The 27,934-nt window shown below is 27.9% G+C and overlaps 1 protein-coding gene across 1 annotated transcript in view; it reads left to right on the top strand.

The window, feature by feature from the left end:
• LOC124420829 (uncharacterized protein DDB_G0292186-like) overlaps positions 1–10,381 on the top strand; it is a 92,122-nt gene extending 81,741 nt beyond the window's left edge. Inside the window, exon 2 of the mRNA XM_046955082.1 lies at positions 9,944–10,381. Within this exon, the coding sequence (XP_046811038.1) occupies positions 9,944–10,381 (438 nt within the window). The remainder of the gene's footprint in view (positions 1–9,943) is intronic.
• Positions 10,382–27,934: the final 17,553 nt, after the last annotated feature.

Here is a 27,934-nt window from a genome sequence, read left to right as displayed (position 1 = left end):
GTTAACAAACAGCAATGCGGATGATTTTCATAAAACAAATTGATTTGCTGGCAAATAAAAATTTTCTCATTGTTTCATCAATGTGAACACCAAAAGTTAAATAATTTACGTCATTTTGGTAAAATAATTATTTGATCTTGCAAACCAAATGTAAGATCAAACAGCGTCAATGACAGCTGTTCTTTGTTTATTTTATGAAAAAGAGTGTTATCACCTCATACAAAAATGTAAATAGTCGCTTATAATTATTATTTTTGTTGTTTGTTTTGTTATTTATTGGTTGGTAACAACATACTATGTGTAGTTATTCTACATAATATATGCATCTAAAGTCTAGTTTGCAGTCTAGTCCAACGGTTCCCAAATTACAATTAAATAAGAGATACTGTTATCTCGGAGTATGAAGTTAGGCCACATTTCATAATTCAAGGACAAGCTTATCGCAGATTTAAGTTTGTCAAATTGTAAACAAAAGTGTTCTTATTTGGAAGGACTAAAATAATATATTTCCGAAACAGAGGTGACTCTTTATTCGTCTTCAATACGTTAATCCAGGTAATTTTAAATATAAATATTCCATTCCGACGTGATACATAGATTTTAACTTGATTTTGTGGACCAATATTATTAAATTAACATCAGAAAATGCATAAATAGTCAAAACCATGCAGTAAAATTCACAGTACTTTCGCAAAGAATTCATTTCTTATATTATGCGGATAAACGCATTCCGCAACAATATCGAAGAAGTTCAACTTTCTTATATTATTTTCCCGAAAAATTAGCTAACATACTCAGATTACCCGTCTGCAATCGCAAAAAAATTTTGCAATGTGACTCTTTAAGCACATGTCGACGATATTTGATGAAGAAACCTTTTCGTTACCTTAAAGAAAAATGAACGTGAAAGATCTCACGATCATAAAATTAAACATCATGTTAACATTTCAACAATGAAGTCATTCTATCTTCAAAAACAGGCAATTGAAACTTCTCTGAAATATTAATTGTTTTCAATGTACGGGAATATTTTATAGAAATGACATATCTACATCTGTTTGACCTTGGGATTTATGGACTATGACAATTTTCGGATGAACAATTACATATTTAGAACAATAAGATATCAAAATATGTATTGAGGACCGCAAATTTAAATAAATTCCTCAAGGGGTCCGCGAAGTAAAAACCGGGGGATTCGCTGTTCTAGTCTATAGTCAAGTTTAGTCTATAGTCTTGTCTATACTCTAGTTTATAGTATTGTTTACAGTCTAGTCTATAGGTTATAATCTAGTCTATAGTTTAGTAATTAATGGAGAAATTATTTAATTAATTTATTACTCAATTTATTTAAACAATTATTTATTATATTAATGGATATAAAAATATATTAATAATAAACAATTCTCTATAATTTTCAATTTTATAGACATGTAATTTAATGAAAATTATTTATAATTTGGTTATTTCCGGGCTTATAGCGATTTTTTTGAAATCGCTATAAACCGTTCCAAACAACCAAGGTTTTTCGCTACATTGACTATACTAAATAGCAACAACATGACAGTAAAGATCCACCATCTATCTCTTTTCCACTTGCACAAGGTATTGAAATGTAATTTCAATACATTGTGCAAGTCTATCTATCTCTTTTTCCACTTGCACAAGGTATTGAAATGTAATCAATACCTTATGCAAGTCTATCTATCTCTTTTCCACTTGCACAGGTATTGAAATGTAATATTTGTATTTTTTGTGGTAAAATTTTGATGAAAAACAATATAAATGAATTTTAGAATATATAGAATTTATTATTTAATGATATAGCTTTTTTAGTAAATATAAACACATATATTTTTGGCTTTTGGTTTGGTTGCGCATTAGCTGTTCTTGTTGTTATGTTCCTCCTTGCCTACAAACAAATCTTGTTTTTTTACTGTTTTTATCCGTCAATTGCTTTACGAAATTATTTGTTGTAAAGTGAACACCGGGCAAACAAACTTTTACTATTTGTATTGAATTGTGTTTGGCTTTGTTTCTTCAAACAAAACGTCAAAATAGAAATACGTATTTTAAGCACTTTATGAAATAAAAATGTATTTAATTTTTTGTTTTTAGGCAGAAATTTTTATGAAATCGTAAAAAAATATTATTAAATAGTTTCTTTAAACGTTTAACAAAAATGTTTCATGTTTGGTGTTCACACTAAGAATATATTTGTAGGTTAAAAAATAAAAATGTTTCACGAAAAACAGCTGATTTTTTGCTTGCTCTTCAAAAATATTTTGTGTTCACATTACAGCCAACAAATGTTTAATAAAAAACGTCAAATATTTGTTAGGTGTGAACGTACCTTAACACACTGCCCGCAAAGGCATGTTTGGCCGCCTATGGTCTAATGTATGTACATACATATATTACTTTTTTAGATTAGTTGTTAAATCAATTATTTTTTTACTAATTAATTTCAATTATTTCAATAAAAACTATAAAATTTCATTTTATTTAGATTTATTTTTATATATTTTTATCTTGGTGATTATACAAATAGAAGAAGAGAAAACTCATCTGCTAGAAGATGAGAATACTTATCTTCTAGAAGAAGAGAATGTTCTTCTTCTACAAGAAAATAATGCTTTTCTTTTAGAAGAAGAGAAAACCATCTTCTAGAATATAAGATAGGAACACTTCTAGATGATACTAAGTAGTCACTCAATTACGAGGCATGGATTATTTTTAAAATTATTTACTGTCACTAACACTAATACTGCAATACTATTTTGCTCTCTTCTAATTTAGGAGTTATACACGTTCAAAAACTACCTACTTAGGTTTAATATCTTGGGAACGGCATGCTCAATATTAAGAATCATAAAAAGAACTGGTGTTAATAACTAAAAAAGTACCTATAATTAGAATAATTAAATCCAAAGCTATATGAAAATTAATAAAATTGTATTTATTTAAAAAAGGTGGGTTTAAAAATATCTAATTTCAATATTAAATATCTTATATGGGCAATTTCGTGTCGAGTGACCCAAGTCAAAAAATAATTTATGTATAAAACAGTAGTATTAATTTCAATATAATGATTCCAGATAGCGATTGAATACTTTAAGTAAAAATTTTAATGTATTTTGTTTTTGTTACGATAATGAAATACAAGTAAAATTTTAGCTCAACGTGATCATACGTAATCTAGAAACAGGACCTAAACGCGCTAATATTTTAAAAAATATTGAAAGATAAGATTTAACTCAAATAAATCTAAATAGGTTAAAAATGAAAAACTTGAAAAAGTCTTTAAATGCTTATAACTCCTAAACCAATTAAGATAGACTTTGTTTAAAAATAATGGAAATGGAAGCCGTTTAGAGTTGTTAACTTATTCCTAAAATATAATTTTAATGTAAAATATGACAACTTACTTTTTAATTTAATTTATAAAATCCTTGAAGATAATTACTTTTTGGTATATTTAATAAACTTCGTCAATTAACAAAAACTTATTAAATGTTTATTAACAGTTGACTTTTAACACAACACTGTCATATTGTTTTTTATTACTTAAGATTCACATTATATTAATTACACTATTTTTCTATGAACTTTAAATTCAATAACTCATTTAAGTTTAACAATGAATATTTAAACTAAACATGACTGGACAGAACACAAAACATCACAGAACTTAGCAAAATTTCTGCATCATTTATTTTTATTTTTTTCGCGTTCACGCTAAAAAATGGAGTATTTATATTTTTTTGTACTCTTCTTACTTTCATCCGGAAGTAACCTAAAACTATACTTTCAGACGGCGAAAACTAGAAATCAATGTATTTTGTTTTTGTAAAATGTGTGCTCTTGTCTGACAATCGTCCAGAAGTGACTAAAATCCACACTTCCAGATGAATAAAATACAACATTAATGAGAACACTCTTCAAACTGTCTTCCAGAAGTGACATAAACATACAAATCAAGAAGATACAAATTAGGAAACAATGTATTTGTTATTGTAAAATGTGTGTTCTCACCCAACTCTCATACAGAAGTCAGTAAAACGTATACTTCCAGATGAAAAAAGTTTAACAGTTATGTTTTTTTGTTTAAGCAAAATGGATGCACTCTTCTAACTATCATCCAGAAGTAACTTAAAAGTGTATTTCTAGAAGACGAAAATTCGAAATCAATGTATTTTGTTTTTGTAAAAAGTGCGTTCTCGTCTGACAATCGTCCAGAAGTGTTTCTGACGTGGCGTCTGGTGTGATGCGCAATAGTTTTGTCTTCTAAATGTTTGAAGGGATATTCTAGAGCATATACCGGCGGATAGAGAGCCAGATAAAAAAAATCACCACTACACACACACTATTGGCATTTTTTCATTGAAATTGCACTGAAAAAAATATTTTGTTATTTTTAATTTTGAAGATTAAATTGCATTACTGTAAAATGCGACTATTTATAAACAATGTGTAATCAATGTACTTAAGAATGATAATTTCTTCACATAGAAACAACATTTCTAATTAAAATGTACAAAAAAAGTATGAAACAAGATTAACTTATTTACTTTCATTGTCATGCATTCTAGAAAATTATTTAGAGTGTACGTTGTTTTTGTAAATTATGCTCTTGCCTTTGCAAGTGGTTTTTGTTTTTTCAAGTTGTGTTTGCAATTTCTTTAACAAAGCGACATCAACCTGCTTTGTTGAATGCTGTCAAGCAACTAAATAAAATATTTGTATTTTTGAGTACAGTCGCTGTACTCATATTTTTAAGGGGACCTTAATAGGGGGTAGGGTACGTTACCGATAAATCCGAATTAAATTCGGTAGGAAGATTACATTTGTATAAAAGTAGTTTATTTCGAATTTCAGCTCTAAAGATAATATACGAAATACCATGCTCTAGTCATGTAAAATATTGAAAACTTGTGATTAATGCAACCAAAAACTGCAGGCTGAAGACATATAGAATGACTTACAAAATTATAATTGTCCACAATGAAATTTGATACATGATATTCTATTACCCCAGGGGCGAAGCCTATTGAAAATGGTTAACATCAGACCATTATTTCACCTAGGCCCCATACAACTGAACCCGCCAAATAGGGCTTTTAAGTTCATAATTATTTTTAATATACTCGTAACTCCACAAAAAGCTGCAAAAGTCCATATAAAAAAGCCCCATCAAAATTTTATTTAAATATCCACAGTTTTATTAAACAACAAGTAAGAGTGCTATATTCGGCTGTGCCGAATCTTATATCCTACACCATAGTCTATTTTAAACATCTTTTATACATTTTAAATTTTTCCCGACTACATTATTATTACATCAAAAGCTAAACAAAAAGAACAACAACAACAACGCTAAACGAAATAAAACACAAAATACAAGGCATCTAAACCAACAGACATCTAAACATACATAACGAAAAATACAGAAAAAACAAAAATAACAACGCAATGACGCCAACAGCATCCAAACCAAGGGTGCCCAAGCCCTATGCGCTTGGTACTCTTTTGTTTTTGTAAATGCGCTTAGCTATAGACAGTGTGCGCTTAATACTAGCAATACGATGTTGTTCTTAACAGTATACAAGCAAGAGTAAAACAACAACACTTTCGTATTCATTGCTGGTAAACATTGACGAGACGTAGATTTTGTTTTTGTTTATCGTAAAAAAAATGTTTTAAAAAGCACTTGGAAAAATGTATGTTAGTTTTAAATTTCAAACTTACATTATTCGCATATAAAATTATTGTACAATAACTCACAATCTACTCTCATATAATTGAAAACGTTTTAAATACTTTTTTCTATTCATTAAAAAATATATTTGCAAAACAAAAGGGAAAATTATTTTATTTTAACAAAAAATGCAAATCATATTTTTTGCTGTGTATACTTTGTATGTTTGGATTCCAAACATACAAAAAATACACAGCTGAATACAACCAAATAATCTACACCACACGAGTACATCTTTTTCTATATACAGTGTTGTTGCTTTTATAGCAATTTTTTGATGAATTTTTCAGAGGTTGTCTCGGATTTTTGCTCATATCTCCGTTATTTACCGACCGATTTTGCTGATTTTAAATAGCGATCTTCTCGAAAGCATGTCTAATAGAATTATTGAAGATTCGGATATCGCCGATATCTGGGGTCCTCTAAAAACTGATTTCAACAGACAGACGGACATGGCTTAATCGACTCCGCTATCTATAAGGATCTAGAATATATATACTTTTAGGGTCGGAAAATTATATTATAGAAATTACAAACGGAATGACAAACTTATACATATATACTTATACATATACCCTTCTCACGAAGGTGAAGGGTATAATAAATGGCTTATTTATATCTGAGGCAAGGTGCAATTGAAGGGCTTATTGCAGTAACTCGGTATGCCAGTTAAAAAAAAAAAAAAAAAATCTAAAAAAGTGGGAATTTTTAAATTTGTACTTTAAACACGCTGAATAATCATATAAAGTAATAGCTATCGGATGCCAATATATGAACATCATAAATAAAGAGGAAACCACTGTTTTAGCAAAAAATTGTGGCTAATAAAGTTATTGCCTAACAATAATTGAATATATTTTATTTTCAAAAACAAAGTTCTAGTACATTTTCAAGTGGCTTGTCACGTTCTTGATACAAAATAATACAAATTTTATTTTGGATATGAAATTTATATATTGTTATATTTTTAGTTACTTTTTCATATAATAAAATTTGGCTAAATATAGCTATATTATTCTGCAGTAAAAAGCAGGTCCTGTGGTAAGGTATAGACAAAAATATTTTAAATAGAATGACAAAACACATTAGCCTGGTTTTTAAACTGAATAAGATAAAAATTGGAGATAATCCTGCGTTTATTCCGCATAGTAGATATTCTGCTTCGAGATCATCATTTTGAACATCTGAACCAATTTCGATGCATGTTAGATTTAAGAAATTTCAATTCCATTGTTCAAAAATAGTTTCGATATGCACTTTATGTAACAGGGGTAATGCTTTTTTATAAGCTGATGATTGTGACATGTTTTATAAAGATTATTGGATATGCTGGAATGTCTTTGTTCATTGGTATGATAGATATGACTTTATATTATGTAAATACGATATTTTCAATAAATGAAAGTTAATTTATAAACAAAATTTATTTATTTATGTTTTGCAATCGAACATTTTCCAATCAGCAATAACTTGGTAAGCAACATAACTAGAAATGAAATTATTTTTATGTAGTAACATGGAAAGCCACTTTAATTTCAAAAAATTATATATCTTGAGATTTTTGAGCAGATTATCTTGTTGTCGCCTAATGGTTATAGAGGAACGAATTTTATTTATTAGTTTCATTTTAAATTATTATTTTATATCATTGGCGGCCAAACATATATATATATATATATATATATATATATATATATATATATTATAATATATATATATATTATATATATATATATATATATATATATATATATTATATATATATATATATATATATTATATATATATAATATATATATATTATATATATATATATATATATATTATTATATATAATATATATATATATATATATATATTATATATATATATATATAATATATATATATATATATATATATATATATGAACATTAAATTCAATAACTCATTTAAGTTTTACGATGAATAATTAAAACTGAACATGACTGAACAAAACACAAAACATGGATAACGAAAGTCAAGAACCACACCCCATCCGGCGAGTCCTAGCCCATGTTAGAACGTGCAGACTTATCGTTATGCCCAACAACCTAACAACAATCTACCATTACAAAGACCAGTTTCCCCCAAAAATTGTGACCCTCGTATTACAAAAATATAATTGAGTTCCAATAAATTGAATTAGCGATAGAAGAATGATTCCAATAATATATCTTGGAACGTTTAAATACAGATTCTTGTAACAAAAAATATTGTTTTTAGATACCGCAAGGGGTATATTAAATTCCAATAACAAATTTTGGTTTTATCTATGGGGAAAAAGAAAAAATACAAATATTGCAAAAAATCGTCATTTTAATGATATTACATGAAAAGATGATACAAATGCCCCAAAATTGTGGACCAAATGGTCCAAAAATATATCCATTCGGTTGATAGTTACCCCTTAAAACAATTTTTAGCAAAAAAACTTTCGATTCTAATTTTTGTGTTTCGTATAATACACCGTCCAACACCATTTTTCACACACGAACCAAACCATATACATACGAAAGCACATAATTTATATGGTATAACTGCGTACTCAGTTTTTCATTTTCTGATCGTTTATCATTTTAAAAGTACTTTAAAATTTGAGGTGCATACAATTTTCAAAAATTTTTATAAAATATTTTAAGCCTCACTATTATGACAATATGGGTATCAAACTAAAAAGGACAATTGCAGTGTTTTTATCTCGTATTTTGTTTTATTTTTTAAGAATAAAAAGGTGTAAAAAATATCCTTATAAAAGTTTATCCTTTATTATCCTTGAAATTTCATACGAAATTGTTCAACAAAAAATATTTATAATAAAGACATTAGAATGTAGTACAAAAGTCTGAAATTTGGTCTTCATAGCTCCATTTGTTTAATTTTTATAATATTTTTTAAATATCTCAATAAATTAATTAATAAAATTTTCCCCTCTAAAAATTTCAAAGTCCTTTTTTTGTTTAAATTTTATGTAGAAAAATAAGAAATTTGTTATTGTGGAACCGAGTTTCTTTATCTCTACGATAAAAAGTTAAAAAAGTGGAAACTTTGAAGAATATGAAAGGATAACATTGTGGCATTTTTTATCCTTTCATGTTAAAACTCCCTTCTTGGAAATTATATTTTCCTTTTTAATTTAACACAATTATTTCGAACTCTATAGTTATTCTAAATTCTATATATCTTTTAAAAATACCTTTGACCTCCCAATAATGTTATCAAAGTAGTTTATTATAGTTTTTATTCAAAAATACAACAGTGCGAAGGTATATCAAAATAAATATTTAAACAAGTTAGGAAAGTATAGCCGGACTTGGCCGAGCATATCATACCATACACCAGTTGTAAATTTCTTTCAAATGTGATTTATTTTAGCAAATAAAATATGTTGAATTTTATTTTAAATGCGACATATTGAAGAAAAACTAATTTTCTGAATGTGGGCTAGAGTCAAATAGAGATTAAAGGCCTGCACAAGACAAAAATAATGCGACAATTTGTTAAACAAATATGCGCCATCATAAGCAGGCCTTTAATATGTATATTATTAAATTAAGAGGAGAGATTTATGTGAAATAAAATTTTATATATTTTAAGACCTGTTATCTCAACCACCGGTTATGTTTAATTGGTAGATATTTTGTCTGAAAACTGTCAATTTAACGTTAGGGTACATGAAATTTGGTAGTCTGCAACTCCATATTTGTAAATATAACATATATTTTTTCTAAAAAAAAACTGACTATAGAAAATAAGGATATTAAAGGATTAAAACTTAAAAGGATATTTTTTTATTTTTTTTATTCTAACATTTCAAAACCATTTTATTTTTAAAAATACTGTTATTCTCCTCTTTCAATCGATACCTTCTAGACCAAACCGAATATAAGCTAAATATAATTATACTTACTCTTCCTTTTAAACTTTAAAGTTCTTTTAAATGAAGAAACGATCAGAAAATAAAAAAAATAAAAAATAATAAATTTTAAATGGTTGTTGCAACAACAACAATTGGTCTCCCAACAACAATAATTGGTCTCCTACCAACAACAATTGGTCTCCTAACAACAACAATTGGTCTCCTACCAACAATTGGTCTCCTACCTATAATAATTGGTCTCCTTACAACAATTCTCCCAACAACAACAATTGGTCTCCTACCAACAAGAATTGGTCTCTTACCAACAATTGGTCTCCTACCAACAACAATTGGCCTCCTACCAACAAGACTTGGTCTCCTACCAACAACAATTGGTCTCCCAACAACAACAATTGGTCTCCTACCAACAACAATTGGCCTCCTACCAACAAGACTTGGTCTCCTACCAACAACAATTGGTCTCCTAACAACAATAATTGGTCTCCTACTAACAACAATTTCTCTCCTTACAACAACAATTGGTCTCCCAACAACAACAATTGGTCTCCTACCGACAACAATTGGCCTCCTACCAACAAGAATTGGTCTCCTACCAACAATTGGTCTCCCAACAACAACAATTGGTCTCCTACCTATAATAATTGGTCTCCTTACAACAATAATTGGTCTCCTACCAACAACGATTGGTCCCCTTACAACAAAAATTGGTCTCCCAACAACAAATAATTGGTCTCCTAACAACAACAATTGGTTTCCTACCATTAACAACTTGGTTTTAGCAATTTAACCCCCTTCGTTTTCTAATTCATTACTAAGTATTAATACAAATTATTCACAAGTATTAATTTTAGTCTTGTCTCTTATTATTTAATACTGATCTAAAATTTGACTTCGCTATTTGTTTGTCCAGTAATAAAGATTGAGGTGTACAGAATCTCTAATTGGTGCAGAAATTGCCTACGGCATCAGGATTTACAAATAATTATATGAACTTAAAGCTTAAAATATATTAACTTTTATTGTGTACGTAATAAAGGCGAAGTGTAACGAAAAATCGTATTTTGGACATTTATAGCCACATTCTTCACAATAAGAACTTGATGTTGTAACAGTTCGACTGTGGCCGATAGTTATTTCCTAGGGAAAAAACTTTCGGTTGATACAGCTGTCGCTGGGTTGAGAATCTTTGACCGGAGCGAATATCTAATTGCTATGGGAACGATAAGAGCTTGTTTTCATTGGTTGTCATACAAAACAAAATTACATTAGAGAAACAAGACCTATACACAATTAAATAACTCCACTTACTCCAGGTATATGTGTCCTTATTATGACTGCAATTTTTCTTTTAATTTAAAAGAACAGCATATCAATAATGAGTGTTGTTTACTTTAATATATAACTTTTCTACATTGAACCACAACCACGACCGGAGTAACAAGTGTGGAAATAATGTATAAGCAAAAAATTCTTGCCCATTTACACATTTACAGATTAATTACGTCGGATGGCATTATTTTTCGTTTTATTAAAACAAATGTTTTTCTTATTTCAAAAACAAACGTCAAAATATTTTTTTGTTTATTTTTATTTCAATCAGTTGAGTTTAACATTGAGCTCATACTTGTACAAAAACAAAATACATGTTGTTTTTGTATTGTTGTAGTGATGCATATACCTGTTTAGTGTACCCTGATTCCACATTTTAAACTAATAAATAAATTGTTTTTAATAAAATTTTAGTTTTTTTGTTTTGGAATTGTTTTTGTTTTCAGTGTTACCGCTTTATCGTTTTTTATGCTAAAATCGTTTGAATTTTTGTTTATATGTTGAAATAAACAATTGGCAACACTAAAATTGCTTACAACATTCGAAAAACATATGAAAAATTGTCGTATGAATTGTATAGAGCTTTTGCATAGAAAATACCAACAACATTGTTATGACTATTGTAGCAGCAGTTGACATACAACGCTACAGCATCGATTGTAAATACATTTCATGACTTAAAATAAAAGTTGTAATGAATACAAATAAAACGAAAAATATTAGTAAACATACGAAAGTTTGTACTGACAGAATTTGGTAAAAAGTATTGAAATTATTTATTTTTTTTAAACACAAACGTTATGAAAATGACGTTTTTAATAACAACTAAGGCGTTGCGTAATTCTTTATCTGGCTCTTCACAGAGAGTCCGAATTGCATCCCTCAATGAATTAAAAACTTTTTCATAATCCTTTAAGCGCTTTTTTCCATGAGTGTCCTAAATATTTTTTGCATGCAAAATCGCTGTCAGAAATAAGTACCCCAGATTTTGCAGAATAAGTTAAAACGCCATCAACCTTTTCTGCAATTTGAGCATCCGTGCCAACAGGTGTGACTTACGATGCCACACGCGAATGCTCTTTCCGGTGTATCTCAAATTATTGCCCTAATATTCAATGCAATAGCTTGTTCCCCAAATTTAGTCCATTCCTTATCAAATTATCTAGTTCCTGAATAAACTCATGAAGGAGTTCTTCAATATTGTTCTTCGGCCTAAAAAAACTCCTACCGGAAAACAGACAAGGTTGTAATATTGACGACCTTCATCCAAATTGGCCACAATTGCATTTTTGAACTTTTGAACAATGGAAGGCCGTCAATATTAATGTCAACTACTATTTTGTCGCAAAAATTCGAAACACTTTCTAATTGCTTGGAAATTCCAAAATGGGCATATAACTCAGGGAAGATTTGTTATATGATTAAACAATTACTTTTCTTCCAAAATGCATTAGCACTTAATAGCACATCTATGCCTTCTCCTTTTAAAATTACTAAGAGTTCATCAAAACTTTTACGCGATGGCTTATTTCTATGATACCACTCTCCTAATATTCACGTTTAAACCAATTTGTAGTCATTTGTAAAATAGTTAATTTATAATTAGCTTTTTTGTCAACCGACTATTTTATTTCCTTCATTGACAAAACAAAATACACAACTGAATAAAACCAAATACATCTACACACACGGGTACATCTTTTTCCCCTACAAACATTTTCTATTGCGGAAGTTACCCGTGTGAAACTTCCAAACGTGCCAAAAGCTCGCCAGCGATGTTGCGGAAGTATAAGAATTCTTGTCACCAGTCGGGAAGAACTGATGCCGAGCTGGGGAACGTCTAAGAGTAACTTGGAAGATACTTCTGGAAGACCCGCAGAAGAAATTTCTAGATGACTCTTGGAAGTAAGGTATTGCCAAAGACTTTTCTAGATGTGACTAGCAAGTCACTTCTTGAAGTGACTACATAGTATCCTCTAGAAGTGTTCCTATTTTATCTTCTAGATGATGAGTTTTCTCTTCTAGAAGAAGAGTATTCACTTCTTCTTGAAGATGAGTATTCTCGTATATTCTCGTATACTCACCAAAATAAAATCTATAAAAATAAATCTAAATACATAAAATGAAATTTTATAGTTTTTATTGAATTAATTGAAATTAAAATAGTAGAAAATATAATTGATTTAACAATCTAATCTAAAAAACAATCTAATCTAAAAAAGTAATATATGTACATTAGACCGACTCACAAAAAATGGTGCTTGAGTTACATCATATGTACATCATATTACATCATATGTAATATGATGTTACCCAAAATATTTTCGGTTATTTATTGTACATTCGTGAGCTGGACAGTTTTAAAGAAAATATCGTATGGGAACACGATTCTTCATGTTAAATTCAATATTTTATCCAGCTTCAAAAAATCTTTGTTATGTTTTATAATGGTTCCCAAATTATTGCTAGTCTATCAATGGTCGTTCGTGAGCTGAACCGGTTACAAAAAAGTCCCTTTTTAGTTATTTTGTTTTAAATTATACAGCATTTCTTAAACAATATATAAGTCAAGTCTAGAGATGCGCAAAATTTGCAAAATTGTGCATATATTTCATTTTTCTTAGTAAAAACTAACAATTTTAAATATTTTGGAATATGACAATTATAAGCAAACGGTTATTTATGATTAATACATCATTGGACGCGACTTTAAAATACCTTTTAAACGATACCCCGTATTGGATATTTTGTTTCAAAACAAACAAAAATTAAAAAAAAATAATTCCAAAATACCTTTTTTAATTTGGTCCAGCGGTCACTTAAAATATTTTGGGAATCATCATAAAACAAAGCAAGGTATATTTTGGGAGGGGTAACAAAAACACGTTTCCATACAGAGTGAGTCGGTCTAATGTACATATGTATCAAAAATTTAGAATTATTACCTTATAATAAGATAATTTTCAGGGAATCTGTATTAATATTCCAACTGCTGACTGGTATACTTCCAAAAATTGTAAAACGTTGGACTCTAAAATATTTTTGTAGTTCTTCATCAATTTTATGATTAATCCATCAAATTGTAAGAGTTATATTATGGAACGCATTAATCCTTCAACGAAATAAACCAAAATAATCTTATAATTAATATTGAATATACATACTTTTGTATTTATTGAAATTACCAGTTATACTTTAGGAAGCAATTAAAATAGGATTCTCTCATGTCCAATACATTTACCACCAAAGTTTAAACGGTCAGATCCATTTTTTACATTTTCTGCAAATAATCGACATTTTTAATGGAACCACGTGATGAAAAAAGAAATAAATAACTTACCAGATCCCTTTTTTTATATTTTAATTCGGTTAGAAGAATTTTAATAGGGGGTACAATATTAGTTACTGCTTTCTAAGAAATAAAATAATTAAAAATTAATAAATTTATTTATTTATTGTTCTGAATCAATAAAAACATTATCTTTCATGAACATTTTTTCAATAACTTGGAATTAAACCGTCTATAAAGATCTGAAATTACTATGTCATGGATTATTTTTTAAATTATTTACAGTCACTAACGATAGAAACACCTTAACGACCCTAAACGGGATATTGCTTTTGACACTAATATTGCAATACTGTTTTTTGGTTGCTCTCTTCTAATACTTAGGTTCAATATCTTGGGCATGCTAAATATTAAGAATATTAGTATCATATGATAGGTCATAGAAAGACCTGGTGTTAATAACTAAAAAAGTACCTATAATTAGAATAATTAAATCCAAAGCTATATGAAAATTAATTAAATTGTATTTATTTAAAAAAGGTGGGTTTAAAACTATCTGATTTCAATATTAAATATCTTATATGGGCAATTTCGTGTCGAGTGACCCAAGTCAAAAAATAATTTATGTATAAAACAGTAGTATTAATTTCAATATAATAATTCCAGACCTAAACGCGCAAATAGTTTAAAAAATAATGAAAATTAAGATTTAACTCAAATAAATGTAAATATGTTAAAAATGCAATGTTTATCAAATGAAAGCCGAAATGTACAACTTATACCTCATAACGAATTAAGAGAGAGTCGAAATTTAATATGAAAACATTTTTAATTAAACATATTAGACTTTTTTAAAAATAATGGAAATGGAAGCCGTTAAGTGTTGTTAACATATTCCTTTGATAGTATTTTAATATGACAACTTACTTTTTAATTTTATTTATATAATCCTTCCTTATACTTTTTGGTATATATTTAATACACTTTGCCAATTAAGAAAACCTTCTTAAATGTTTATTAACAGTTGATTTTTAACACAACACTGTCATATTGTTTTTTCTTACTTAAGATTCACAATATTTTTTTTACACTATTTTTCCATGAACATTAAATTCAATAACTCATTTAAGTTTTACGATGAATAATTACAACTGAACATGACTGAACAAAACACAAAACATCACTGAACTTAGCAAAATTTCTGCATTATTTATTTTTATTTTTTTCACGCTAAAAATGGAGTATTTATATTTTTTTGTTTTTGTACTCTTCTTACTATCATCCGGAAGTAACCTAAAAGTATACTTCCAGACTGCGAAAACTAGAAATCAATGTATTTTGTTTTTGTAAAATGTATGCTCTCGTCTGACAATTGTACAGAAGTGACTACAATCCGCACTTCCAGATGAATAAAATACAACATTAATGTGAACACTCTTCAAACTGTCTTCCAGAAGTGACATAAACATACAAATCAAGAAGATACAAATTAGGAAACAATGTATTTTGTTATTGTAAAATGTGTGTTCTCACCCAACTTTCATACAGAAGTCACTAAAACGTATACTTCCAGATGAAAGAAATTCAACAGACATGGTTTTTTGTTTATGCAAAATGGGTGCACTCTTCTAACTATCATCCGGAAGTAACTTAAAAGTTTATTTCTAGGAGACGAAAATTCGAAATCAATGTATTTTGTTTTTGTAAGATGTGCGTTCTCGTCTGACAATCGTCCAGAAGTGTTTCTGACGTGACGACTGGGGTGATGCGCAATAGTTTTCTCTTTTAAATGTTTGAAGGGGATGTACACGTGTGTGTGTAGATGTATTTGGTTTTATTCAGCTGTGTATTTTTTTGTATGTTTGGAATCCAAACATACAAAAAATACACAGCAAAAAAATATGATTTGCATTTTTTGTTAAAATAAAATAATTTTCCCTTTTGTTTTGCAAATATATTTTTTAATGCATAGAAAAAAGTATTTAAAACGTTTCAATTATATGAGAGTAGATTGTGAGTTATTGTACAATAATTTTTATGCGAATAATGTAAGTTTGAAATTTAAAACTAACACAAATTTTTTCCAAGTGCTTTTTGAAACAATTTTTTTTACGATAAACAAAAACAAAATCTACGTCTCGTCAATGTTTACCAGCAATGAATCAGAGGTCGAAGTCGACCGGCTTCGAGTCGGAGCTTAGCCGCCGCCGAACTATATTTAGTTGCTTGAGCCGCCGCCTAAACATTCGGCTTAAATCGACTCAAATTTTTTTAATGTTTTTATTAACTAGACGTAAGATCAATTATGTTTAAAATACACTATGGTGAAGGGTATATAAGATTCGGCACAGCCGAATATAGCACTCTTACTTGTTATAATTTCATTTATTAACTTAATTTCGATTAGGGAAGCGAAGCTCCCATTGAGTATGCTAGTATTTATTAATATTAAGATATAAATTCAATTTTGTTCTTTACTTCACAATGATTTATATTGGAATGCAAAAATTAATTATTTGACAAAAATCTGTAACAATCATTCTTTTGAGAGTATAACACAAAGAATAAATAAGAAGTGAAACGCTGTCAAAAAGTACCTAAGTCTACTGTCAGTCGGTACCTTACTCTAAGAATGTATTAGTAGAATTCTCAAGCCAACATAGTTGCAAAAAATCGGATTTAAAAATTAAAAAAAAAATATTCATTTGAATTTATATTTTAGAAGATTTCTTTAAATATTTTGCAACATAATTTATCTATAAACATTATATATGAACGTATCTTTGCTTTTTAATCTGCAATATTGAAATAATAATTAAGTTAGTTGAAATATTTTTTCTTGTACCATACGAAAATTTACAACATTGTTCTTTTTTCGTTTTAATTTCAACAACAAAAATTAAATGTCAAAAAAATAAAAAATATTTTTTTCGTTTGTAAAAAATTAAATCTTTTCGGGCTATTAAATATATTTAAAGTGTGCAAAAAAATAATAAAATATAACGTTAAGTGATAAAAAATATTTTCAAGTTCTATAAGCCACGAATTTTCGCGACAAAGTTTTGAAGTTTGGAGAGAGAGTAAGTTTCTTACATATGTGTTGGAGTTACACAGAACTCGTATGTGAGAAGAGCGTAACATTGTTGTTGTAAAAAAATGACAGCGTTTCACTTCTTAGTGTTCAGTGGTATAACAGTTTAATGTATTGGGCATATAGTAGTACATATAGGCGAAACTGAAGGGGTTTTCAAAGAAAAATTTTTATTCTCTTCACACAGACGAGCTCTGAGAGAATAAAACAAACTTGTGATAACTAAACGCACTCACTAAACATCAAATTTTCTTCGCAAAATTGCGGGGATATTACCACTTATAAGTTTTTCTTATCACTTAAACTTAATGTTTATTATTTTTTTCAACACTTTTTATTTATTTAAAACCCCGAAAATAATTTATATTTTACAAACGAAAAAAAAATATTTTTTATTTTATTTTAATTAAAATTGAAAAATGAATAGCTGTACATTTTTGTATTGAAAATTAAAAAAGTATTTTACATACTTTTTTAATTCAACAAAAAAATAACAAAAAGACGTGTTTATAATATGTTTTGGTATAAAATATATTTTCAAAAAAATAAATAACTAATATTTTCATACACTGCCATATAAAATTTCATTAATAACACACAAAGAATAACGTCCAAAAAAATAAATTTTTACTTTAGTACCTTTTAAACAACTGTGTTTATTTTTGTGCTTCTACTAATACATTCTCTCACCAGTTAGGTCTTTGACAGAGGACTTAGGTCCTTGACAATTAGTTTCGCCTATATACTACTATATGGTATTGGGCTTGTGTTCAGTGCTGCAAATTCTCAACAAATATTTTTTCTAATCTATTTAATATATTTATTGTATTTTGACAATTAAAAAAAATACTAATTCTATAAAATTTATAAAAAAAAAAATACTTTTATACTTAAGGCCTGCACAAGACAACAATCTCTTTCACAAATGTTATGATGACGCACAAGAACTGCTGCAAACTGCTTTACTATGTTATTTAAATTCATCATGCACATTCTATGTGTTGACATATGTTGCATCTTAGTCCTCTTTTAAATAGAGACTTTTTCCCCTGGACTTTTCTCAATTTTCTTTAGAGCTTGTGTTTTTCAAATTATGAGTATATAAAAGACCGTTGAGTGGTATAGAGAAATTAACAATCTATGTAATTAATAGGCAAGGCGATTTTTTGTGATCCCTTTACCTCCCTATACCTCCTACAGTATACACCCGATATTAGCAAAAAATATATCATTTTGAAGGATTTTGTTTTCAGATGTGCACAATATATATTAATAAGATCGGTTAAGAATTATGGGAGTTATAAGCATTTAAGGTAGTTAAGGAAAATATCGTATGGAAACACGATTCTTCATGTTAAATTCAATATTCTATCTAGCTTCAAAAAATCTTTGTTATGTTTTGTAATGGTTCCCTTTTTAGTTATTTTGTTTTAAAATATACAGCATTTCTTAAACAATATATACAGTATGTGGTATCATTTGATAGGTTTTTTGAAGCCAAGTCTAGTGGTGCGCAAAATTTGCAAAATTGTGCAATTTCTTAGTAAAAACCTAACAATTTTAAATATTTTGGAATATGACAATTATAAGCAAACGGTTATTTATGATTAATACATCATTGGACGCGACTTTAAAATACCTTTTAAACGATACCCCGTATTGGATATTTTGTTTCAAAACAAACAAAATTTAAAAAAAAAATAATTCCAAAACACCTTTTTTTAATTTGGTCCAGCGGTCACTTAATATATTTTGGGAATCATCATAAAACAAAGCAAGGTAAATTTTGGGAGGGTAACAAAACCACCTTTTTGCTTTCCATACAGAGTGAGTCGGTCTAATGTACATATGTATCAAAAATTTAGAATTATTACCTTATAATAAGATAATTTTCAGGGAATCTGTATTAATATTCCAACTGCTGACTGCTATACTTCCAAAAATTGTAAAACGTTGGACTCTAAAATATTTTTGTAGTTCTTCATCAATTTTATGATTAATCCATCAAATTGTAAGAGTTATATTATGGAACGCATTAATCCTTCAACGAAATAAACCAAAATAATCTTATAATTAATAATGAATATACATACTTTTGTATTTATTGAAATTACCAGTTATACTTTAAGAAGCAATTAAAATAGGATTCTCTCATGTCCAATACATTTACCACCAAAGTTTAAACGGTCAGATCCATTTTTTACATTTTCTGCAAATAATCGACATTTTTAATGGAACCACGTGATGAAAAAAGAAATAAATAACTTACCAGATCCCTTTTTTATATTTTAATTCGGTTAGAAGAATTTTAATAGGGGGTACAATATTAGTTACTGCTTTCTAAGAAATAAAATAATTAAAAATTAATATATTTATTTATTGTTCTGAATCAATAAAAACATTATCTTTCATGAACATTTTTTCAATAACTTGGAATTAAACCGTCTATAAAGATCTGAAATTACTATGTCATGGATTATTTTTTAAATTATTTACAGTCACTAACGATAGAAACACCTTAACGACCCTAAACGGGATATTGCTTTTGACACTAATATTGCAATACTGTTTTTTGGTTGCTCTCTTCTAATACTTAGGTTCAATATCTTGGGCATGCTAAATATTAAGAATATTAGTATCATATGATAGGTCATAGAAAGACCTGGTGTTAATAACTAAAAAAGTACCTATAATTAGAATAATTAAATCCAAAGCTATATGAAAATTAATTAAATTGTATTTATTTAAAAAAGGTGGGTTTAAAACTATCTGATTTCAATATTAAATATCTTATATGGGCAATTTCGTGTCGAGTGACCCAAGTCAAAAAATAATTTATGTATAAAAACAGTAGTATTAATTTCAATATAATAATTCCAGACCTAAACGCGCAAATAGTTTAAAAAATATTGAAAATTAAGATTTAACTCAAATAAATGTAAATATGTTAAAAATGCAATGTTTATCAAATGAAAGCCGAAATGTACAACTTATACCTCATAACGAATTAAGAGAGAGTCGAAATTTAATATGAAAACATTTTTAATTAAACATATTAGACTTTTTTAAAAATAATGGAAATGGAAGCCGTTAAGTGTTGTTAACATATTCCTTTGATAGTATTTTAATATGACAACTTACTTTTTAATTTTATTTATATAATCCTTCCTTATACTTTTTGGTATATATTTAATACACTTTGCCAATTAAGAAAACCTTCTTAAATGTTTATTAACAGTTGATTTTTAACACAACACTGTCATATTGTTTTTTCTTACTTAAGATTCACAATATTTTTATTACACTATTTTTCCATGAACATTAAATTCAATAACTCATTTAAGTTTTACGATGAATAATTACAACTGAACATGACTGAACAAAACACAAAACATCACTGAACTTAGCAAAATTTCTGCATTATTTATTTTTATTTTTTTTCACGCTAAAAATGGAGTATTTATATTTTTTTGTTTTGTACTCTTCTTACTATCATCCGGAAGTAACCTAAAAGTATACTTCCAGACTGCGAAAACTAGAAATCAATGTATTTTGTTTTTGTAAAATGTATGCTCTCGTCTGACAATTGTACAGAAGTGACTACAATCCGCACTTCCAGATGAATAAAATACAACATTAATGTGAACACTCTTCAAACTGTCTTCCAGAAGTGACATAAACATACAAATCAAGAAGATACAAATTAGGAAACAATGTATTTTGTTATTGTAAAATGTGTGTTCTCACCCAACTTTCATACAGAAGTCACTAAAACGTATACTTCCAGATGAAAGAAATTCAACAGACATGGTTTTTTGTTTATGCAAAATGGGTGCACTCTTCTAACTATCATCCGGAAGTAACTTAAAAGTTTATTTCTAGGAGACGAAAATTCGAAATCAATGTATTTTGTTTTTGTAAGATGTGCGTTCTCGTCTGACAATCGTCCAGAAGTGTTTCTGACGTGACGACTGGGGTGATGCGCAAGTGTTTTCTCTTTTAAATGTTTGAAGGGGATGTACACGTGTGTGTGTAGATGTATTTGGTTTTATTCAGCTGTGTATTTTTTTGTATGTTTGGAATCCAAACATAAAAAAATACACAGCAAAAAATATGATTTGCATTTTTTGTTAAAATAAAATAATTTTCCCTTTTGTTTTGCAAATATATTTTTAATGCATAGAAAAAAGTATTTAAAACGTTTCAATTATATGAGAGTAGATTGTGAGTTATTGTACAATAATTTTTATGCGAATAATGTAAGTTTGAAATTTAAAACTAACACAAATTTTTTCCAAGTGCTTTTTGAAACAATTTTTTTTACGATAAACAAAAACAAAATCTACGTCTCGTCAATGTTTACCAGCAATGAATCAGAGGTCGAAGTCGACCGGCTTCGAGTCGGAGCTTAGCCGCCGCCGAACTATATTTAGTTGCTTGAGCCGCCGCCTAAACATTCGGCTTAAATCGACTCAAATTTTTTTAATGTTTTTTATTAACTAGACGTAAGATCAATTATGTTTAAAATACACTATGGTGAAGGGTATATAAGATTCGGCACAGCCGAATATAGCACTCTTACTTGTTATAATTTCATTTATTAACTTAATTTCGATTAGGGAAGCGAAGCTCCCATTGAGTATGCTAGTATTTATTAATATTAAGATATAAATTCAATTTTGTTCTTTACTTCACAATGATTTATATTGGAATGCAAAAATTAATTATTTGACAAAAATCTGTAACAATCATTCTTTTGAGAGTATAACACAAAGAATAAATAAGAAGTGAAACGCTGTCAAAAAGTACCTAAGTCTACTGTCAGTCGGTACCTTACTCTAAGAATGTATTAGTAGAATTCTCAAGCCAACATAGTTGCAAAAAATCGGATTTAAAAATTAAAAAAAAAATATTTCATTTGAATTTATATTTTAGAAGATTTCTTTAAATATTTTGCAACATAATTTATCTATAAACATTATATATGAACGTATCTTTGCTTTTTAATCTGCAATATTGAAATAATAATTAAGTTAGTTGAAATATTTTTTCTTGTACCATACGAAAATTTACAACATTGTTCTTTTTTCGTTTTAATTTCAACAACAAAAATTAAATGTCAAAAAATAAAAAATATTTTTTTCGTTTGTAAAAAATTAAATCTTTTCGGGCTATTAAATATATTTAAAGTGTGCAAAAAAATAATAAAATATAACGTTAAGTGATAAAAAATATTTTCAAGTTCTATAAGCCACGAATTTTCGCGACAAAGTTTTGAAGTTTGGAGAGAGAGTAAGTTTCTTACATATGTGTTGGAGTTACACAGAACTCGTATGTGAGAAGAGCGTAACGTTGTTGTTGTAAAAAAATGACAGCGTTTCACTTCTTAGTGTTCAGTGGTATAACAGTTTAATGTATTGGGCATATAGTAGTACATATAGGCGAAAATGAAGGGGTTTTCAAAGAAAAATTTTTATTCTCTTCACACACACGAGCTCTGAGAGAATAAAACAAACTTGTGATAACTAAACGCACTCACTAAACATCAAATTTTCTTCGCAAAATTGCGGGGATATTACCACTTATAAGTTTTTCTTATCACTTAAACTTAATGTTTATTATTTTTTTCAACACTTTTTATTTATTTAAAACCCCGAAAATAATTTATATTTTACAAACGAAAAAAAAAATATTTTTTATTTTATTTTAATTAAAATTGAAAAATGAATAGCTGTACATTTTTGTATTGAAAATTAAAAAAATATTTTACATACTTTTTTAATTCAACAAAAAAATAACAAAAAGACGTGTTTATAATATGTTTTGGTATAAAATATATTTTCAAAAAAATAAATAACTAATATTTTCATACACTGCCATATAAAATTTCATTAATAACACACAAAGAATAACGTCCAAAAAAATAATTTTTTTATTTAGTACCTTTTAAACAACTGTGCTTATTTTTGTGCTTCTACTAATACATTCTCACCAGTTAGGTCTTTGACAGAGGACTTAGGTCCTTGACAATTAGTTTCGCCTATATACTACTATATGGTATTGGGCTTGTGTTCAGTGCTGCAAATTCTCAACAAATATTTTTTCTAATTTATTTAATATATTTATTGTATTTTGACAATTAAAAAAAATACTAATTCTATAAAATTTATAAAAAAAAATACTTTTATACTTAAGGCCTGCACAAGACAACAATCTCTTTCACAAATGTTATGATGACGCACAAGAACTGCTGCAAACTGCTTTACTATGTTATTTAAATTCATGCACAATTCTATGTGTTGACATATGTTGCATCTTAGTCCTCTTTTAAATAGAGACTTTTTCCCCTGGACTTTTCTCAATTTTCTTTAGAGTATAAGAGTTGCCATTTTGATAATTCTAGATTTATTGTTTAAAATCAAACGTCGGCGCTAGTATTCTACTTACAACGAAGATTTTCGACAAACTACATGTATACAACATAGGGTTGTTAGCCTGGCTGGACTTGGTTGGTTGTCCAGCTTTTTTGGTGCTTGTCCAGTTTAAAGATAAAAATTAATTTGTCCAGCTAAATACAAATTGTTTAGTACACTTATAATAACTTGGCATAATACATATGGTCCCTGTTTTAAATATTAGTACTATGTGGATTTTTTTAATTATAGCATTTTGTACCTCTAGAGGTTCTACTTATTTACTCAAAATCATTTATCGATTTCTTTATTGGTTTAGGAGTTAGCAAAAAGTTGTATGTGTTTCAAATTATATTGATTTAAATCATAAAACCACCATAATATTATTTTATTTATTCTTACACCGTAAATATTGGATCCTACTCACCTTTTTGTGCTCTGGTCAACTTAAAATCACTTTTCGGGGCAAACAAATCTTGTCGCCCTTCCGTTAATATTTTTAGAGGAACTTCTTAGTTAAAGCACTTGTGGTACTTATATGAAAAAAACGAAGTAGGCTTTATTTAGCATTCCGATTTTTGTGAAATTTGGTGGGAGTAAATAAGGTTCATAAAATTAAATTTAAAATTTTTTATTCAATTTAAAATTTTGAATAAACAGATGCTGTAATAATAAGTCGAAATTCTGAAATAAATCAAAATATATTTATTAGTATAAATCTAACTGATATTCTTAAGTAACATAGGTAAGGAAAATGAAAACAAAATAATTCGAAATCAAAAGATGACTCGCGAAAATAATAATTATCAAAATATTGGAAATTGTATTCCCTACAAAAGTTGTAATAACATTTAAAATCGTACGACGAACAATAATCGCGATACATGCAAAGATTTTATACTCAAAACCTTTGACTTCCACTGTATCATTGAGACCGCAACTTTTAGTTCTTTATTTATTATGGATAAAGCTTAAAACGAGGTTTTATTATACCCTTCACATTCGTGAGAAAATATTATATAAGTTTATCATTCCGTTTGTAATTTCTATAATATAATTTTCTGACCCTATAAAGTATATATATTCTGGATCCTTATAGATAGCGGAGTCGCGTCTGTCTGTCTGTTGAAATCAGTTTTTAGAGGTCCCCAGATATCGGCGAGATCCGAATCTTCAATAATTCAGTTAGACATGCTTTCGAGAAGATCGCTATTTAAAATCAGCAAAATCGATCTATAAAAATATAAAATCCAAGACAACCTCTGAAAATTTCATAAAAAAGCCACATTTTTTATGTTTTGTTAAAAAAGCAACAACAACACTGTGAATTGGATAAAGATGTACATGTGCGGGTGGAGATGTATTTGGTTTTATTCAGCTGTGTATTTTTTATGTTTAGATGCTGTTCTGTTCTCACGAAGGTGAACGTATAACAAGAACAAAGAGATAAAGCAGTTATATGTTGGTAATACAGCTCATATTTGTTTGAAGGTGGTAATACAGTTTGACGGTGGTATTACAGTACAACGGTTAATATTTCTTTCTGCTACAGTTTATTTTTGTTTGTGTGTATGTTATGTGTGACATGTGTGCAGAGATACAAAATAAATAAAACCTGTTTTTATACCCTTCACTTTCGTGAGAAGGGTATATATAAGTTTGTCATTCCGTTTGTAATTTCTATAATATAATTTTCCGACCCTATAAAGTATATATATTCTGGATCCTTATAGATAGCGGAGTCGATTAAGCCATGTCCGTCTGTCTGTCAGTCTGTCTGTTGAAATCAGTTTTTAGAGGACCCCAGATATCGGCGAGATCCGAATCTTCAATAATTCTATTAGACATGCTTTCGAGGAGATCGCTATTTAAAATCAGCAAAATCGGTCGGTAAATAACGGAGATATGAGCAAAAATCCGAGACAACCTCTGAAAATTTCATCAAAAAATTGTTATAAAAGCAAAAACAACACTGTATATAGAAAAAGATGTACACGTGTGTGTGTAGATGTATTTGGTTTTATTCAGCTGTGTATTTTTTGTATGTTTGGAATCCAATCATACAAAAAATACACAGCAAAAAAATATGATTTGCATTTTTTGTTAAAATAAAATAATTTTCCCTTTTGTTTTGCAAATATATTTTTTAATGAATAGAAAAAAGTATTTAAAACGTTTTCAATTATATGAGAGTAGATTGTGATTTATTGTACAATAATTTTTATGCGAATAATGTAAGTTTGAAATTTAAAACTAACACAAATTATTTCCAAGTGCTTCGAGTCGAAGCTTAGCCGCTGCCGAACTATATTTAGTTGCTTGAGCCGCCGCCGAAACATTCGGCTTAAATCGACTCAAATTTTTTTAATGTTTTTATTAACTAGACTGTAAGATCAATTATGTTTAAAATACACTATGATGAAGGGTATATAAGATTCGGCACAGCCGAATATAGAAATAATTGTTTTATCTGATTAAATTGTTAATTTTAGCCAGTACATAAAAACACAACTTCAAAAACAAGAGTATAATTTACAAACAAAAAAAAAAAATACACCCTAAATAATTTTCAAGAATGCATAACAATGAAAATAAGTAAGATCATTCTTTTTTGATACTTTTTTTGTACATTTTAATTTGAAATGGTTTTTCTATGTGAATAAGCACAATTTGTAGTATCAATCTAAAAAATTGAAAATAGCCAAATATTTTTTCAGTGCAATTTTGCTTCGACAAGTGCTGATCATATATATATATATATATATATATATATATATATATATATATATATATATATATATATTATATATATATATATATATATATATATATATATATATATATATATATATATATATATATATATAATATATATATATATAATATATATATATATATATATATATATATTATATATATATATATATATATATATATATATATATATATATATATATATATATATTATATATATAATATATATATATATATTATATATATATATATATATATAGCGGTGAAATTCAATATAAAAAAGTTTTATTTGAAATGTATTTGCGAAAATTTATGAGGATCGGTATCTAATTGACTCTATCCCTCATAAAAAGTCTCCTCTGAAAATGACTTTAAAGCAACAAAATTCAACATAATCAAGGTTTAAGGGAACTAAAATATCTCTGTCAGATTTTATGAGAATTGGTCCATAATTGACCATACGTCTCATATAAGATCCTGTACAGAAAATGACTTTAGCGCTCATAACTGTCTTCATAATACCACGCAATTTAACATAGTTCCACTTCAGAAAATGAATTTGTTATTTTAAAGTCGAAATTTAAACATAAAAGAAATAAAAATAATGTTGTTTACTTTTTTCTTCATTTGGTTATTTTTTATTCGAATTTTGGTTAGAAAAGAAATTTTGTTGTGGCAACACTGTTTACATGTATACAGCACAAATTTCTCAAGAATAGCGTCAAAAATACAAATATTTTATTTAGTTGCTTGGCAGCATTCCAAAAAGTAGGTTGATGTCGTTTTGTTTCAGAAATTGCAAACGCAATTTGGAAAAACACAACTTCAAAAACAACAATGAAAGTAAATAAGATCATTCCTGTTTGATACTTTTTTGTACATTTTAATTTGAAGTGTTCTCTCTATGCGAATAAATTATCGTTCTTCTGTCCATTTATTATATTTTGTTTATAATTATTTCCAATTTATGGTAGTGTAATTTAATCTTCAAAATTGAAAATAGCCAAATATTTTTTTCAGTGCATTTTCATTGAAAAAATACTAATAGTGTGTGTGTAGTGGTGAATTTTTATCTGCCTCTCTATACGCCGGTTTATGCACTTTAGAATTATTTCTTTTTTTTATAATGAGCAATCTCAGATGCAGTGTTGCCAACTTAGTGCTTTTAGCACTATTTGCGGTGCTTTTTGGTGTGCCAAACGCGGAAAATTTTGCTCATGGTGCCTCTCTTCAAAAAGGCACTAAAGTGGTGCTTTCTAATTTTATGACAGTGCATTTAGTGCTTTTTATACCCAACATATACCCAAGATGAGTGGGGTATATTGATTTTGTCACTCCATTTGTAACACATTGGTATTTTTGTATACGTCAACAAAAATTACCAATTAATCGGTTGTGAACAT

This window comes from Lucilia cuprina, chromosome 2, assembly GCF_022045245.1.
Source record: "Lucilia cuprina isolate Lc7/37 chromosome 2, ASM2204524v1, whole genome shotgun sequence".
In the NCBI taxonomy this organism is placed as follows: domain Eukaryota; kingdom Metazoa; phylum Arthropoda; class Insecta; order Diptera; family Calliphoridae; genus Lucilia; species Lucilia cuprina.
The sequence above is the reverse complement of the archived record's forward strand: the minus strand, read 5'-3'. Positions and strand labels throughout refer to the sequence as shown.